The following is a 16,544-nucleotide window of genomic DNA, read 5'->3' as shown; positions in this document are numbered from 1 at the left end:
TCATTGGAAACAGGGTTGGAGTCCTAGATCTGATAATCTACCAGACTTGAAAAAGCTACTTAATCAATCAATCAAACATTTATTAAGTAACCCCTGTGTGCCAGGTACTGTACTAACCATCCACCTTCTATGATCCAAAGTCTCCTTAGTTCTAAAATGAAAATAATTGCGTTACATACATCACCGGGTTATTACGAGGATAAACATGAGAGTATATAAAAGCACATTTAACTATAAATTAGTATCCATAATCAATCAATCAATAAACATTTATTAAACACTTTGTGCCAGGCATGGTGCCGTGCGCTGAGCATAGAAGGAGACAAAAGACAGTCTGTGCCCTCAAGGAGCTCACAATTTAATAGTGGTAATTAATAAAGGTATAACATAAATTAAATACTGATGAAGGGAAAGTATGTTCGTCCTTCATTGCTGAAGAAGACCAAAAGGGAAAGACAGTTAATAGGAGGGAGGCCTGGGAGTGAAGGAATCCAAGCAGAATCTGTGGTGCTTGTGGGAGTGAGCCTCTTTTCCTCCGTCTTGGCTTTAGGCTTTGACTTGCTGATATCCCTTATCTAGGGGAATATTACTCACTTCTGGTTGTTAATACTTTCTGGGCTCATTATTTCTCCTCCTTCTTACCTCAGGCAGGGTAAAGAAAACTCTAGCAGACTGACCCCAGGCACGTGACATCTGGGGGAAGAAATCTTTACTTGGGCACTGATGTAGACCTCCACTGGGGGTTAGGCAGTAGAGGGAAACAGGTTGTGTTTCAGACTCATCCTCTCTTCTAGCCCTTGTAACAGCAAATAACATTAAAGATAAAACAAATGTTTGTGGTTGCTAACTTCATTTATATGACAATAAGATGAACAGTTTTGGGGAAGCTGGGGAAAAGGGATCCAACTCACTGGAAATAATAGTAGTCAATGCCAGATGCTTTTGACTGTGGTAACACGGTGTCTGTCCCTGTTCAGCTTCTTTCCTCTTTGTGTGGAGGAGGTCAATGGTATCTCACAGAGACTTTTTGGTCGATGGACTCCTGTCCCTACCAACTCAGAGGCAGGAATGAATGATGGGGGAAGAGTCTTACGAATGATCCTCCGGTCTCTTATAGTCTCCTGGCATGGCCTTGGCCCTAGCCCTGCCTGAGGACTGCACAGTAGCAATCAGTTTTTATAGGAAGGAGCAGAAGAGAACAATTCCTCAACTCTATGATGTCCTTGAGAACCAATCCAACTCTCATCCTCTGGACCCAGTTTCATCTCTCCTTTTCCTTGTCTGAATTCTTTGTAAACAGTCCCAGAACACACCCAGTTTAATGATATTGGTGGCTGGTAGGTCTGGGTGAAAGAACTTCCATTTTGTAACGATGAGTTACAATGAAGAGATCTTCCCTTACCTTCAGATGTCTAGCAGCAATATATAAGAAGCAGATTTTGTATTCAATGTTTCTATTTTAAAAGCTTTTATTTTCTAAAGCTAATAAGTAAGAAGGGATGACTTATAATGGCTACAGCTGGGAAATGGGCCAATGCCATTAACTTTGTACAAAGTGTGTCCTAACTACAGAATATTTGACCATAATAATGGGGCTTTGAAAGATAGAGGTGGGAAAGCTTGATAACTAATTTTTGGTTTTTGGAATTATAAGTATTCTGTTCACAAATTCTGCAGCTGGCCAAGGACTCAAAAAGTGTAGTCTTCATGATGGATAAAGAAAAACGAAGATTGATTGAATTATTAAAGGACATAGATGATGGAGAAGATATACTTCCAAGTACTGAGGTATGTGGATATTGATACTTTGTATCTTGTAGATTTGTTCATTTAGCTGCACATTTTAAAACTGATGCCATTTTACCACCAATTTATATTAACTGTCCAAGGTTTGAGACAGCTTGGAGTAGTGGATAGAGTTCTGGACGTGGACTCAGGAATCCTGGGTTCAGAGGCCATGTCTGACACCTCCTACCCATGTGACTACGGGGAAGCTGCTTAACCTCTGAGCCTTGGGAATCTCCAAGACTCTTTAAAGTTGTAGACTGGTTGTGCTCTGTGTGCTGATGAGATCACAGGCCCTTGAAGTACAGATGAGGCTTACTGTGGTTCTTCTCATTTTATGAGGCAGCTAGGTGGTGCAGTGACTAGGATGGAGTGCTGGACATGGAACTAGGAAGATGGGAGTTCAAATCTGTTCTCAGACATTTACTACAGTATAACCCTGAGCAAGTCAGTTAACCTCCATCTAGCTTAGTTTCCTCAGCTGTAAAATGGGGATGATAATAGCACCTACCTCTCAGGGTTATTGTGAGGCTCAAATTACATAATGTTTGCAAAGCGCTTTGCAGAACCTTAAAGCTCTGTGTAAGTAGTTATGTTGTTATTGGAAGTGACCTGTTATCTTTTGTAAACTCTACTGAGTTTCGCTTCAGAAGCAATCGTCAGCTTTTCCATTTTCTCTATTCTAAAAATGGTTCCATAATGACTATATCCATGACCAAAACCTTACGCTGATGCCTCATGGCATCCAAGTGAAACCGAACCCCTAAAAAGTGTGTAATCAGATATAACCTCAGGCACATCTCACAAAGCTGGAAAGGCTTTTTCAAGTACACGTCTAATGACAAACTGTCTATTTACCTACTAAGAATCAGTTTAGCTAAAAGGATCAGAGAGTTTACTCTACCAAAATGGTGGTCACCATGGGAAGCATTTTTTTCAGCCAATGCAACTCGAGAAGACTCTTCTAAGGCATGGAGGGGCTATTGTTTTCATCAGGGGAATGCATGCCCACACTGATGGAGTCACTGGTCATTGAGATATTGATGTATAACTACAAGATGTTGGTCATTAAATGATGAATCTCTGTAAACCATTGAATAAACCAGTTTAGGCCAAAAAAGAGAATTCAGTTCAGACATAGATTTGATACTTGGACAATTACCCTTTGGTCATTAATTGCATATATTTCTTAGAATTCTAGAATCATATATTTATCCCTGGAAGGGACCTCAAAAGCCATGGAGTTCAGTCCCTTCATTTTACAAGTGGGAAGATTAAAGCCCAGAGACCTAAAGTGATTTGCCTTTTGTATAAATTAATATGCAATAAGTGGGAGAGCCAATAGTTGAACCCAGGTCCTTTGTACCATGTCCAGCACTCTTCATTGTATCACATTTCCTCCCTTTGTTTCTTCTTTTAGCTCATACCACTTCTAGTTAGGAAGATTCTACTTATTTTTGAATTATTATATAACTTTTTAGAATTATATGTTACTGTAAATGAATCCTGTACTACTTTTATATATGTATGTATCTGACTTTTTTCACATTAGAATATTCTTGAGGTCTGTATTTCAATGGCATATGAGTTAAAACTCAGATACTGTTAATGAATCATGCATGCTTTCCCAGTGACTTAGCTTCTGGGACTGTTTTGAACTTTGAATTAAATATTGAATTTAAGTAATAAATCATGCCCACATGGTTTATATCATGTATCTTCATTTATTCTCATTTTAGACAAATGGCAGATTCTCCCTTGATCTTGTCCACATACTAGCTGTGTGATTTTGGAGAAGTCACTTAACCTCTGTCTGCCTCGGTTTCCTCAACTGTAAAATAGGCGTAATAATAACACTTACACTGTAGGGTTGTTGTGAGGATCAAATGAGATAATATTTATAAAATACTTAATAAATGTTTGTTCTTTTCCCTTTGCACTTTTTCAAACGATTCCCTCAAGCTTTCATTTTTTCCTCATCTCTGCTTCTTAAAATCTTCACTTCGATCAAAGACCAAGCTCAGGCAAAATCTTTCCTTAAAGTGACCTCTTTCCTTCCTCAAGTTTTTCTACAGCATTGAATCTTTCCTTCAACCCTGTCATACCCTAGTGGGTATCCCCCAAGTAGACTGTAAGCACCTTGAGGACAGAGTCTGGGTCATTTCTCATCTTTGTGTCTCCAGTGTGCAGCATCATTCCTCTGCACATAGTAGGTGTTTAATGTGTATTTATTAGATTTGGTTGAATTTACAAGAGCTAATTAATCTAGAGGAGGCAGCATGGCCTGAGGGATACCTAGCTGGCCTTGGAGCCAAGTAAACCTGTGTTTAAGTCTTGCCTTTGCCACATATTGGTTGTGATTCAGGGCAAGTCAGATTTTACTTCAGAGTGGATCCTTAGCCTCTCAGTGCTCTTAACTCTCTAAGATTTTCAGTTGTAGAGAAGGTGCCCACTTGCACTGGCAGAGTTTCTTTATTAAGAATTCCTTTTGTCAATGATATCACAGGCCCAGTTCCTCTTTTTAATTAAGCTTTTCAAGTACCTCCCTTATTCCTTGAGAATGATTTACTTAATGATAAAGTTTGGCCAAACTTTAAAACGTTTGTGGGAGTAAAGTAGTTTTTCAAATGGTAGCTCTCTGTAAAAGATTATCATGGCTTCCTCAGCTTGTAAAAAAGAGGCTGTCCAGATTTCAGATTGTGGAAGGCACTGGATGCCGCAGATAGGAGTTTATACTTATTTGTAGATAAAGGGGAACCAGTGACCATTTTGAATAGATAAGTAAGTTGTTCATAGTACTGCATTAAGAAGATTACTCAGGAAAGCAGTATGTTTTGGGAGAGGGTACAGATTGGAAGCAGGATTACTGATTAGGAGGCTGCTATGATAGTTTTTCTAACAAAAAAAAAAGAGGACTTTACAGTGTTGGCAGCAGGAGTGGAGAGGAGGGATCAAATATGAGGGATTTGTGGAAGTAGAAATTGGTAAGATTCTTTTAATTTTTTCAAATTTAGTGAATATGTGTGGTGTTTACCATTCTTCAGTTAGATACTTGGTTGTTTGTTGTAGTGTTCTGTTTTACAGGTCAGCTTCTTTTTCATTAGAGGTTTAGGGTATTAGGTAACTCCTGACCAATCTAAACTTCCATGGGTAAACTCCAGAAAATCATAGCTTTGTATGAATATCCTAGCAACTTTGCCCTTGCTTCCCTTTTAGGATGGTGGGTCTGCCTGGTTCGTACCAGAAAAAGGGTATATGTCTGCAGCACATATAGAGCGTGAGCAGCTAGCTCAAATAGATTCCAAACTGCAAGAACAGTTCTTTTTAACTTCCTTGGAGCTATCCAATGATTTTTCAGGAGTGGACAATCAGACTGGTCAGGTATGGACAACCGAAGATTGTATGGATTTTTTAGTTGTCTTAATGCTAAAACTGGTTTACAGTAATTGGCTAAACTCTTCATTGAGAATGGTTTCTCTTTAACTACTTTCTCATGTGACTTCAGCACCAGGAGCAGCATCTGCCCTGAGTGTCTCTTTTCCCTTTTCTTTCCCCTTCCTCCCTGTTTCTTCTTTACTCTCTCATCTCTACTTGATTCATAGAAGGATCTTCTGAAAGTGCCTCTATTTGAGAAGTATGATTGACTTTAGCTATTTCTTGCTTGGTAAGGAGATGGAAAGAAGGTTATTTGGATTCCCTAAGCCCTTTCACTGTGACCTTGGTATTGGTGATGTCAGCCACACAGTGTTCGCTCACCTTTGTTCTTCCAGGTGTTTTCACTTAGTCATTTCTCTTTGCTTTTTCTCTTTCATTAGATTCACTACATATTCTTTCTTACTTATTCCTGGTGGAAAGGCAGTGAGATGATAGAAGAAAACTTAGGGGTTATTGGGTAACTGCTAAGACAAATGCAAAATTCATTTCCCCCCTCATCTTTAGTATTTAACAGAGGATGGGGAGAGGTATCTTTTGTAAAGAAAATTTTGAAACATAACAATTACAGTTTTCCAAAATCAGGCATTGTGTGGTAGTAGATACATGTGATTTCTCTGAGTCTTTCCAGAATTGGTGGGACAGATTCCTTTTCTCCACATATGGGTTTCATTAGAGTCAAGCAGACAAAAACAAAACAAAACAAAAAATATGTAGCTGAAAAAAGGGCTGTTTAAGCCAAGCTCTCCTTTGTACCAGCTAAGTAGAATCAAGCCAAACAGATCTGTATTTACAGTAGAACCTCGGTTTGTGAATTTAATTCATTCCAAGGTCCTGTTTGTGATGCGATTTGTTCCTATTGCAAAACGAATTTTCTCATAGGAAATAATATAAAGTCAGATGATCAGTACCACTTCCCCCAAAATACTCATATAAAATAATTATTTATAATTTTAAGTAAGTTTTTTTGTCCCTAATGCTCCTGAAATACAATAGCAATGATTGGTACACAATATAAACTGAAAATAAAATAAATTAACCTGCACTTTACCTTTGAGAAGAGTTGTGGCTGGCATGAGGGAGACGAGAGGGGAGGGAGAGGAGGAAGGGTTATTGCTTGGAAGCAGAATCACCTTCCATGAGTACATCAGGGGTTTCAGTGTCAGGAGTGCTCTCTCTTATGCTGCTTTCACTACAAGTCAGACTAACATGACTGCCTTCACTTATTTTTTGTTTTTTTAGAGTCACTTTCATGTTTTGACTTGCTGATTTTTTCTTTACGTTCGCTTCTGAATAGGAATCTATCTAAAGACACTTGTTTTTGATGTTTTTTCTGACTGTCTCAGAAATGTGACATCGCATTATCATTAAAAATATTCTTGGCTCTCATTGCTGCTGCCTTATTTCGGTGATGTTTTTCAACAAAATTTTGCACTTTTTCCTACATCTGATAAACCTTCCTAATCTCACTTGACATGAGGGCTTCCTCCCACCTCGCAACATCCTCCTCAGATGAGATGTCCTCCACAGCCTCTTCCCGTTGCTCCTCATTCAGATCCATCGGTTCATTTGTGGTCAAGTATGTTCCTCCACCAGCTCTTGAATGTCTTCAGCATCCACCTCCAGTCCCAATGTCTTGCCCAAAGACATGATTTCATCGATGATTGGTTCCTTTTTAGGAACAAATCCCTCAAACTTGCTGAGGCAGGTAATTCTCATAAATCACAAGCTTTTCAAATTCACTGACAAAGGCCTCTGCTGCCTTAGCATCTGAACTTGCTGCTTTGCCATGCTGTGCAACACTGTGGATGCCACTGCGCTTTTTGGAATGATCAAACCAGCGTTGGCTAGCCTTGAAATTTTCTTCCTCTGACTGACTTGTACCCTGCATCTTTGAAACGAGATTGGCATGCCTTGTATTATCACAGATAATGTTCTTGGTTACAGTATCACCTGCTAATTGCTTCTTGTTGATCTACATGAGAAGAAATTTTTCAGCATCTTCTAGAACACGTGGCCCTTGCTTTAGTATTCTCGTGACCCCTTTCACTGCATCTACTGCCTTTATTTCGACCTTTTTCAAAATGGTGCAGATTTTAGATGCAGACCAGTTATGAAACCGTGAAAGGTTGGTCACACACATGCCACATTCATGCTTTTCAATGGTTTCTTTTTTCATTTCCAACGTAATGGCCTCCTTATTCTTTGCACCTTCCTTTCCAATCTTCTTCTTCATTGGGGCCATTGTTACAAATATAGTTGTAGATCACAGTCACTACCGTACACTTTTATGCAAAGTACTACTGTACATATGCAAACACACATGAACACTACTTTTATCATGGTACTGTTAAGAGCCAATGATACAGCCTTCATGAAGAGTCAATACTGAATGAGACTGATTAGGCGGTATACCAACCTGAGGTTCCTTTGTTTGACATATGAAAGCAAAAAAACGAGAAACCTTGCCCTATTTGAGCATCATCCCTTTGCAAGCCATTCAAGTCCAAACATGATGTTTATACTGTGAATTTTTGTTCATCCTGCAAGACAAATTTTGTGAAAAATTTTTCCTCATCCACCAAAGCGTATATAAACCAGGTTGCTCATAAACTGAAGTTCTACCATATCTTGTTCAAGTCTGTCTTATGATCTGCCTCTGGTCCATTGTCTCTCTGTCAACATTGTCTGTACCTTCTTACCCTCTATGATTTCTGCCCTTGTCCTTCTATAGACCCTCCATGGAAGATCCACTTAACATGCCAGTGATATTATACCAGAATCTTTAACATTGTGTGCTACCAACTGGTGTTTAAACCATCTGTCTATTAGCTCTTCCTCTTGCTACCTGCTGCACCCACGTCATTTTCCAATCACATGTTTTTTGGAAGAATACTTTTGTGCCCTTTTTTTTGTTCAAGTCATTTTAAGTAATATGTCGCAATCTCTTCCTTCTCACCACGCATCTTTTTATTGCCCTTTGGGTCGGTCACCTGCCATTTTGATTCTTGGATGATTAAGATGGTTCATTATTCATAACTGTGCCACATCACTGGGAGAACTTATTACTGTTGAAAAGAGCATTTTATGCCAGAGATCGGCTGGGGTCTGTTGAAAATGCTGTTCATTTTCATTCCCCAAATGCAGTTCAGCTTGTTCTCTTTTTCCTGTATAATTTTGGGCCTGGCACAGTATCCATCTTCAGTGACCATAGAAGATCTATGGATCAAATGGGAGCAGGTGTAATACACCAGCTTTTTGTTTTCATTCTTCTTTTTAATTCACTGTTGATTTCAACTTTTGCTCTTACTGCTTTATGGTTTGACTGCAAAGAAACAGCTGATTTGAAAATAATTCCCAAGTCAGTAATTAATTGATTAATTTCTGTTATGATACATTCAATTTCATTTTGTTTCAGTTATTCAGAATTTGCTAGTCAGTAACTTCTGATTCCCTTCTTAAAGTCCTATTTCTGATAATGCATGATCCTTTTCTCTTTTTTGGTGACAAAGTATTTATTTTATGGCAAGTACTGTCTTTCTTCAGTTCAGTTAACTTTTGCAAAAAAAAAAAAATCTGCTACCTGTTTGTTCAAAAGTTGTACATATTTACAAATAATTACTGTACATGTTCCTCATACCAGAACCATTTTCACTGCAGTATATACAACATCCTGTATCATTACACATAATCTGTATTAAAATTGTAAGTGTCATCATCTTCCTCTGTCATCTTATCCATGGGAAAAGACTTTACTTCTGCTCCAGCACCAAACGTTCTGCCTGGCTGGAGCGCTTCCGCTAAGGGCTCTTCTTCACAATGAAGTCCTTTGGGCCCATCAACATCATTTTCATCATCACTGCCCTCATCCTCTTCCTCATCCTCTTCCTCCAGAAAATCCTCCTCCTTGTCATTTTCATTATCTTCCTCAGGCACGTCCCTTTCCTCTGTTATGCCATCAGTCAGACCCGAGCACTGGAATAGCATGCTACTTGACAACCTGGGACTCCTGATGGCTTTAATGACACCCATGTTGTTTTTTTCTAGCTCCTCTAGATTAAGACCCTGTTGCATTTCTCCTACAATATTCTCAGTAAGATGCGGAGAAAGAGTCAATGATGGAGGAGGCTGGCAATAGTAACTCATTTTGGGGCTTGTCCAGTGAGACCAGAACAATTTAGCAGCCTCCTCCACTTTTGGTAGGCCGCCTTTCTGCGCCATCCCTTTCTTCTGTGCTAGCAGAATCAAGAATTCTTGAGAATCTCTATAGCTTGGGACGTTGTATCGTAACATTAGCTGCTCTTTATTGCAGTGTTCCACAACTATAGTCACTGAATTTAGCAGTTCTTTTTTTTCAACGTTTGTGGGACGTCTCAAAGCAAGAGCAACTGCAGAGTTAGAAGGTGATGCAATAATACTTGGACTATCTACCATCGTGATATTCTTGTCAATGTGGACAATCTGCATGTATCTTGTAAGGCCCATGGTTGGCCCAGTAGGACACACATATGCTTCCTTTAAACTATTGATTATGCTGCTTTTGCCCACATTTGGAAAACCAATCACACTGTGTGGGATGGCTCAGGTCCCTACATAAATCAATTACTCAGAGGCCTCTCAAAGTGATGACAGAAAAGTGATTTATTCGATTCTCGAGAAGCGGGGCTCACCTGTAGGAGTAGGAAAGCCGAAGACAAAGAACAGGACAGTGATTTATATAGACCCTAACGCAAGTCCCTCCTCCCCCCACTGACCATTATCCTCATTAGCTGAGAATATGGTCTTACATTCTAGACACGAAATCTAACCAATCCCTTTTGAAATGAAGACATCGAGGAATTATGTAAGTTTTGTCCAATCATTGAGACCCTAATACGCTACACAGTTTTATATCCTTATATGGAACTATTCTATTCTAAAAATATTGTAACCTTGAGCCTTTAGGCCTTACCTCACCCCTGGGAGAAAAATTACAATCTGAGGAGTCTTCACTAAGTCTATCCACTCAATCCCTCCTCTTATTTTATCAGCCTGAAGACTTCTCACGGATGTTTCAACCGAAGTTCTGTAACATAATCTCACACTGTCTATTAATCTCCTCATCCCAATCAGGATCATTCATGTCTCTTGTCTCCACAGGTGCCCAACCTTCCTTCTTTAATATCATCAATCGAATGGCTCCTTCAGTCCTTTCTTCTACTCTAGCAAGTTTTAGTAAAGAATTTCTAACTATTTTAGTAATTAGTGAGATCAAACAAGGTAAACAAATAGGAAGTAATACAATGCCACTAATTGCTATAAGGCCAAACCACAGTAACCTCTTCCACCAGCTCCCCTCAAACCAGGACCACCAGGATGTATTGAAAGGGGAGCCCCAAGTTTGTATGGGAACATGAACAACTTTCCTGATATTCTTGGTGATCTCTTTCACTATCCTTCCATTATCATCAATTTTTAAGCAACATGTAGATAAATTGAGTTTCCCACAAACTCCTCCTTCTTCTGCAAGTCAATAATCTAAGATTAATCTATGTTGCAGTACTGCTTCCCTAGCTTGTGTGGCTTGATCAGCCAATAAGTCCAAAGCCTTTGCTGTTTGGTTATAACTTCAACTACTGCTTGAAGTCTGATTAGTCTGTTTAATAGATATATAGGGGTTCTATAACCCCAGCTCCCATCTTGAGCCCAAGTTGCAGGCCCATACTCTCTGATTATCCTCTCAGGAGGCCAAGTATCACCCCACCTATTTGCATTTCCAGTCTGAGTGAGGGAGGTGTTGATGTTCCTCTTTCTTTTTGCTAGATCATCATATAGAGGGACCCCTAGATGCTGTTTCCCTGATTCAGGCAAGAAAAAGAATTTAGGTCTCACCAATCCAATGTAACAAACACCTCTTCAGTTTAGCGGAAGGTGAGTATAGGTTGTCTGTCCACATATCCAATAATGCCCTCTCAAAGCAGGATTTTCCTCTAGAAACAGTCTTACTCTATAATCCACAGCTGGAAAGTACTTCACATCATCCGGGCCTAATGGTCCCCCTTTGATGATCTCTGACTTACCCTTCCATAGTTGTTGTTTCCTCTTCCATCTACAATGTTGATAATTCTCCCCAGTTCTATTGATTACACTCTAGAAAGTATCAAACATCATCCTATGTGTTCCATTCTCCCACTTCCATACCCATTTTTTATATTCTGTGTTATTCTTAATACTATTCATATATATACAACTCCACAAATAGTCATGGTCATGACCCCCTTCACATGGTTCTCTGGGATCAGAGGGGTTGTAAAACTTATATCCACAACTTTCATGATATTCTCCTTTTGTTCTCTCTTCGTATGAAGAGGGTGGGAAAAATGAATGTGTACAGGGAATCACCCTACCATCTGAACAGGTAATACTGTTCTGATCCCATCTGTTTGCATACTGGGCACAATCAATACGAGCCAGGGTTTCTGGCCTTTGTGTGAATGTCCATTTACAATTACTTTCTCCCAGCCATGTCTCCTGCAATTCAGGTCCTGTTTGGTTTAAACAATGTTCACCTGGAACTGATTCGGACAAAGACCATTGGTGTTTCTCTTGGCTTGTCCAGAATCTTGTTCTGAAATGTACTACAGATCTATTACTTAAGATCCAGACTGGACTCAGCGGTACTGCTACCCATGGCCATTGGCTTAACTGCTGAGGCCCCCCCACAAATCCAACAGTCGGATACCTCAAAGGTGTCCGCAATCGTCTGAATTAGGGCCAGGAAACTATTTTCAAGAGGGGGGGTTTGATAACTGGGGCCTGGTGTCCCAGCAGTGGGAACAGGATCATGCCTAAAAGGGACATTCCCAGGGTATTACATTTTGGTTGCATTGTTTCCACGGTTTGTCAAGTCCACACAGTCTTAATAGAAGAGTGCTGTTTAGATATTGTGATTAATGGCTTAGGACAATTGCTGAACAGAGAATCCTGTTAATAACAAACAATAGTAATCCTAGTATAGTTCCCCAAATAACAAAACTTATAATGAATTTATATATATATATATATATATATATATCTCATTGGCTATCCCTTTCCAAATTCTGTGTGTTCTCACACACGCTTCAGATGGAGCTTTTAAATACTGACAAAGTGTGTCTCCAAGCATGAAGCTTGAGAGTTTAATAACTAAATGCAATAACCTTCCATAACTTTGTGTACTGGCTTCCCAATCATGCTAAACATTTTTTTTTTTTGAATTGGGATGGGGGAATAGATAGTTCAAGGTTCAGTCTTTCCCATATTCCTCCCCTCCTCTTATTTTATTCCTGTTTCCACACCTAAATCCAATCAATAAATACCTCTTCACATTCTTTCCCTTATGAATCCTTCCCTTCATCTATCTCCCTTTTATATGAATATGGGAAGGAAGCAAAGTTAACTGACACATAAGCAAATTACAGGGGGCAGTCCCCTTGTCATAAGTACAGATACAGAGATTTAAATTAATGAACTGTCCATTTAGAGGTTCCATCTCATACAGCAGTCTAGGGAAAAATATCATCTTATGCAATTTTCTGATTTGGATGCTCCTTCAAACAGTCTTCAGCACAGCATCTCAGCATCTTCTTCTCTTCATCTTCTTGTAGAAATCCAGATGTCCACTCTCCTACAGAACTGAACTTAATACCATCTTAGATTACCACTCCTATCATTCTTACAAAAATCAAAATTGAAACTTTGACAAATTGTCATTTAACAAAAAAAGAAAATTCACATTAAAATGCAGCTTCTACATTTCACAGTAAGTCATTATTCATTCCCTCATTAGGAAGATGAGATTTCACTAAGGAGTCAATACCAGGCTCCAGTACTTATATAAATACAAGAAATAATCATTTTTAACACAGTGCATATCACATCATAAAACAATTCCAACTTCTGATCATGTGATGCTTCTTTTAAAGCATTTACAATATAGTCCACAAACCATTTTTCATTTAACATTAATCAACTAAGACAAAATAATAACTATGCATGCTAGTCTCACAAGCCCTTGACCTAATCATCTCCACACTATTACTAAGAATTAGAGGACCCTAACTTATTGTTGTTGGTCTAAAGTCCTAAACCTGTTAGCTCAACTTTAGACTTAACCTCAGATGTTCCCCTACCAACAATCTATTATTCAACAGATCTGGTATTTTTACTTACAAAACTTCTGATTTTAGGAATTTGCCACTAAGAGTAGGGACATTGAAGGGAAACAACATCTCCCTCACTTCATGTCAATTCCAGGCAGGAGTAGATTGTCAACTGGCGTTCAGCCAGGCTTCAAGTCTGCCAGGTGTCAGTGGGGAAATTGAGTCAGGAGAATCCTACCTCAGCCCAGACTGAACAGTCGCTCTCCCGACCTTCCCATGAGATCACCTTTTTGCAGTTCATACCAGCATCTCACAGGCTTATTGGCATCATGGATCAGTGGCTCAGATCACCTCTCTTGCTATCCACACCTGGAGTTAGACTCAGAAGAACAGTCAGTTAATAGTCCCACAAAAATCTTAAAATAGCAAGCTCCAATAATCAGTTTCACACATGACTAATTTCACATTGGCCAAGGAACATCTTTGAAGCAGGTCTAAGTAGCCTACATGCCTTTCTATACATGTTCTAGTTCCTGATTGAATAACAATCATAAGTCATTGCTCTAGTAGATTTATATCTGTTTCCCAAACTACTTTATCTCTTTCTAACCCTGCTCAATCTAAAAGAATGAGCTACACATGTGATAAGTTCAAACACTAACTTGAATTTTTTTATGTTCATGTAATGAATTCAAATCAAAACAATCATTTAACTTTCAATGCCAAATATTACCAGAGGCTACCTACCTCTAAGAAAATTAGACTGAAATTCTTTTTCCCAAACTGAAGTTGTCTCTGATTTAGTCTCAGTAATTAATTCAGTTAATTGTTTTAATACTAATTGCTTTTACATCATTTTGTAACATGTAAAGATCTCATTCCAAGTTGGGACCTTTGTCTATTACCCCAAAAGAGTTTTAGTCCCATTTGTCTAAAGGCCCTGGAAAACCTCCCCTTGAAAACTCCTTGTTTTTTTTTTCCACGTGAACCGGCTCTTCTAAGGTCCACTCTTTCACTATGCCCAAGTCTATTCTACTTCCCACTCTTAATTCTATCAGTCCAAATCTCCAGTTTACTGGCCACTCCCATCAAGACCATTCCTGGAGCTCCCAGACCACCTGGCCCCCCCCCCCTTTTTTTTTTTTTGTAAGGGATTCCTTTCCTTGAATCCCCCTATAAATAAAATACAATTACAGCTAACTTTGAATCCCAATTTTGTTCTATGGAACAATGATACAATATCTATTTATTCCCATTAGATTTAGAAAGAATGTCCCCAGGGATTTTACTTACTTCTTAGATCCTAAATTTGCCCTAAAGAGCCAATCACTGAAGATCATTTCTTATACATTTTCAAATTCTCACCAAAGCAAGTTCTGTATACAATCTCCTCAGCTGCTGGGGCTGTGCTTGTTACTAGCCTGAGGACTGCTTCTTTCCCCCACGTATTCACACAGTGTACCAGCTTTAGGTTTTAGCATTAGAATTACAAATGGCAAACATAATTTTGTAAGTGGTAACAAATTGTTTTAGCTATGAACCCGAACAATAAATTTCAGATGACATCAATTGTATTTTCATATCCTATTAGAGAAACTAAATTCTTCCCACTTTTGTAACTTACAAATACAAATTGGATAGGTAGGCCTTCCAAAAACCCATACGAAAGATTTTACAAAGTATTTCTTAATACAACAAATATTTCCTCTCTTATGTACAGTTTGCAATTTATCACAATCCCCTTGAAACTAATTGACAGAAATCACAAGAAAAGACCTAAACCCAAAGCCTTTTCACATTTGCCCATAAATTAACTTTAGAGTAAATGCTTGATTCATGGCAAAAACAATTTTAGCTAAAATTTCCTTTTCAACAACAGAAATAAACTTTTAACGTAATACATGCTCAGATGTAACAGGCTTGAAAATCACACCTATATATATATATATATATATATACATGTACATTTTTAAAGCATTCTCATTTTCTTAATAAGAATGCTACAACAAGAAAACTCTTACAAAAAAACAATTCATAACAACTCTTTTTAACCAATTCACTAATTAGCTTAACAATGCAATTTCTAATACAATATTTAGATGGATTACCTAAAAATTTAAACTTATTTAAGTTTACTTAAAACTTAAAAAGAAGCCATTAACCTATTCAGCTCTTTTTTTTATAACCAAATGTAAGTTTCAAATTATCAAATTTCTATTACATCTTTTTAAAACCCCAATCTATATGTAATAAATTACAAAATTTAAAATCGTGTAACAGTTACATTAGATTAATGTTGCATCTAACAAATACCTATCCTTTGTCAATGGATCTAACATTTTTGGCAGAAATGCTACTGGGTGTCTCTGCCCTCCTCTTATTTGTGCCAGGATTCCCAAGGCCACCCCTTTCTGGCCCTCCCACCCTGCAAAGAAAAAGAAAAACCTAAACTTATTATCTTTTTACTTTAAATACATTGTCTGGCATCAAATATATTGATCTAATTAAACCTAAATCCAAAACTCTCAGCTCTAAGTTGCTTACTTGAGATTTTTTTACTTTCTAATCTTCTGCTTACTTCCACCAAACTTTAATAAATTCTAACCTATCTGAAACATTAAATTAAGAATGACACATTTCACCTATTCACAATTCCAAATACGACCAGAATGAATTCACTTAACTTTCTGTTATTTCCCATTACACTAAAACTTCTTCTTTTGGGTGAGGCAGGAAATGGTTAAATGGTTGCCAGCATGCCTCTTAGGTCTGAGGGAAAAAGATTTTTTTTTTTTCCTTTCTCTCCCTCCTTGTCCCTCCGCCCCTCTGAAACTAGTCTGGAGGGGTTGAAGAAAGGGAGTAACAGGAATTTCAAGGACAATTCAGCTCAGCCTTTCTGCTCCTGCTGGCTGGCTGGCTAAATTTACAACCTTATCAGATAAAAAAACAGAGACACACAGACTTTCATTCACACAGAAATACCAACACAACATATACAGACAAAACATTTAACAGAATAGAATAGTACATATAGGTTTAAATTTTTGGCAAACCCAGTCCTCGGAGGAACCATATTTGGGCCAGATTGTGCCTCCTCCTCCGATGTCTTTTCACCCCATACGAAACAACAGTACTTAATCATCTTCCTCTACATTCTTTTCTCTATAATTTGGTAATTCATGCCAATTTTGTAATCAGTTTCCCAAG

General features: G+C 38.4%; 1 protein-coding gene and 1 pseudogene across 12 annotated transcripts in view; one reads left to right on the top strand and one right to left on the bottom strand.

Moving 5' to 3' along the window:
* Positions 1-16,544, top strand: part of FSIP1 (fibrous sheath interacting protein 1) — a 267,648-nt gene that overhangs the window by 46,525 nt on the left and 204,579 nt on the right. For 9 of the 12 annotated variants that reach the window (XM_072625597.1, XM_072625592.1, XM_072625601.1 and 6 more), the window contains 2 exons: positions 1,678-1,788; positions 5,002-5,166. In XM_072625597.1, the coding sequence (XP_072481698.1) occupies positions 1,678-1,788; positions 5,002-5,166 (276 nt within the window). The remainder of the gene's footprint in view (positions 1-1,677; positions 1,789-5,001; positions 5,167-16,544) is intronic. The other 3 variants (XM_072625600.1, XM_072625599.1, XM_072625596.1) reach the window with 1 other exon arrangement.
* LOC140515025 (guanine nucleotide-binding protein-like 3) overlaps positions 8,707-16,544 on the bottom strand; it is a 9,731-nt pseudogene continuing 1,893 nt past the window's right edge.

The sequence above is a fragment of the Notamacropus eugenii genome, chromosome 7 (assembly GCF_028372415.1).
Source record: "Notamacropus eugenii isolate mMacEug1 chromosome 7, mMacEug1.pri_v2, whole genome shotgun sequence".
Lineage (NCBI taxonomy): Eukaryota > Metazoa > Chordata > Mammalia > Diprotodontia > Macropodidae > Notamacropus > Notamacropus eugenii.
Note: the sequence above shows the minus strand (reverse complement) of the source record. Positions and strands in the feature narration are given on the sequence as shown.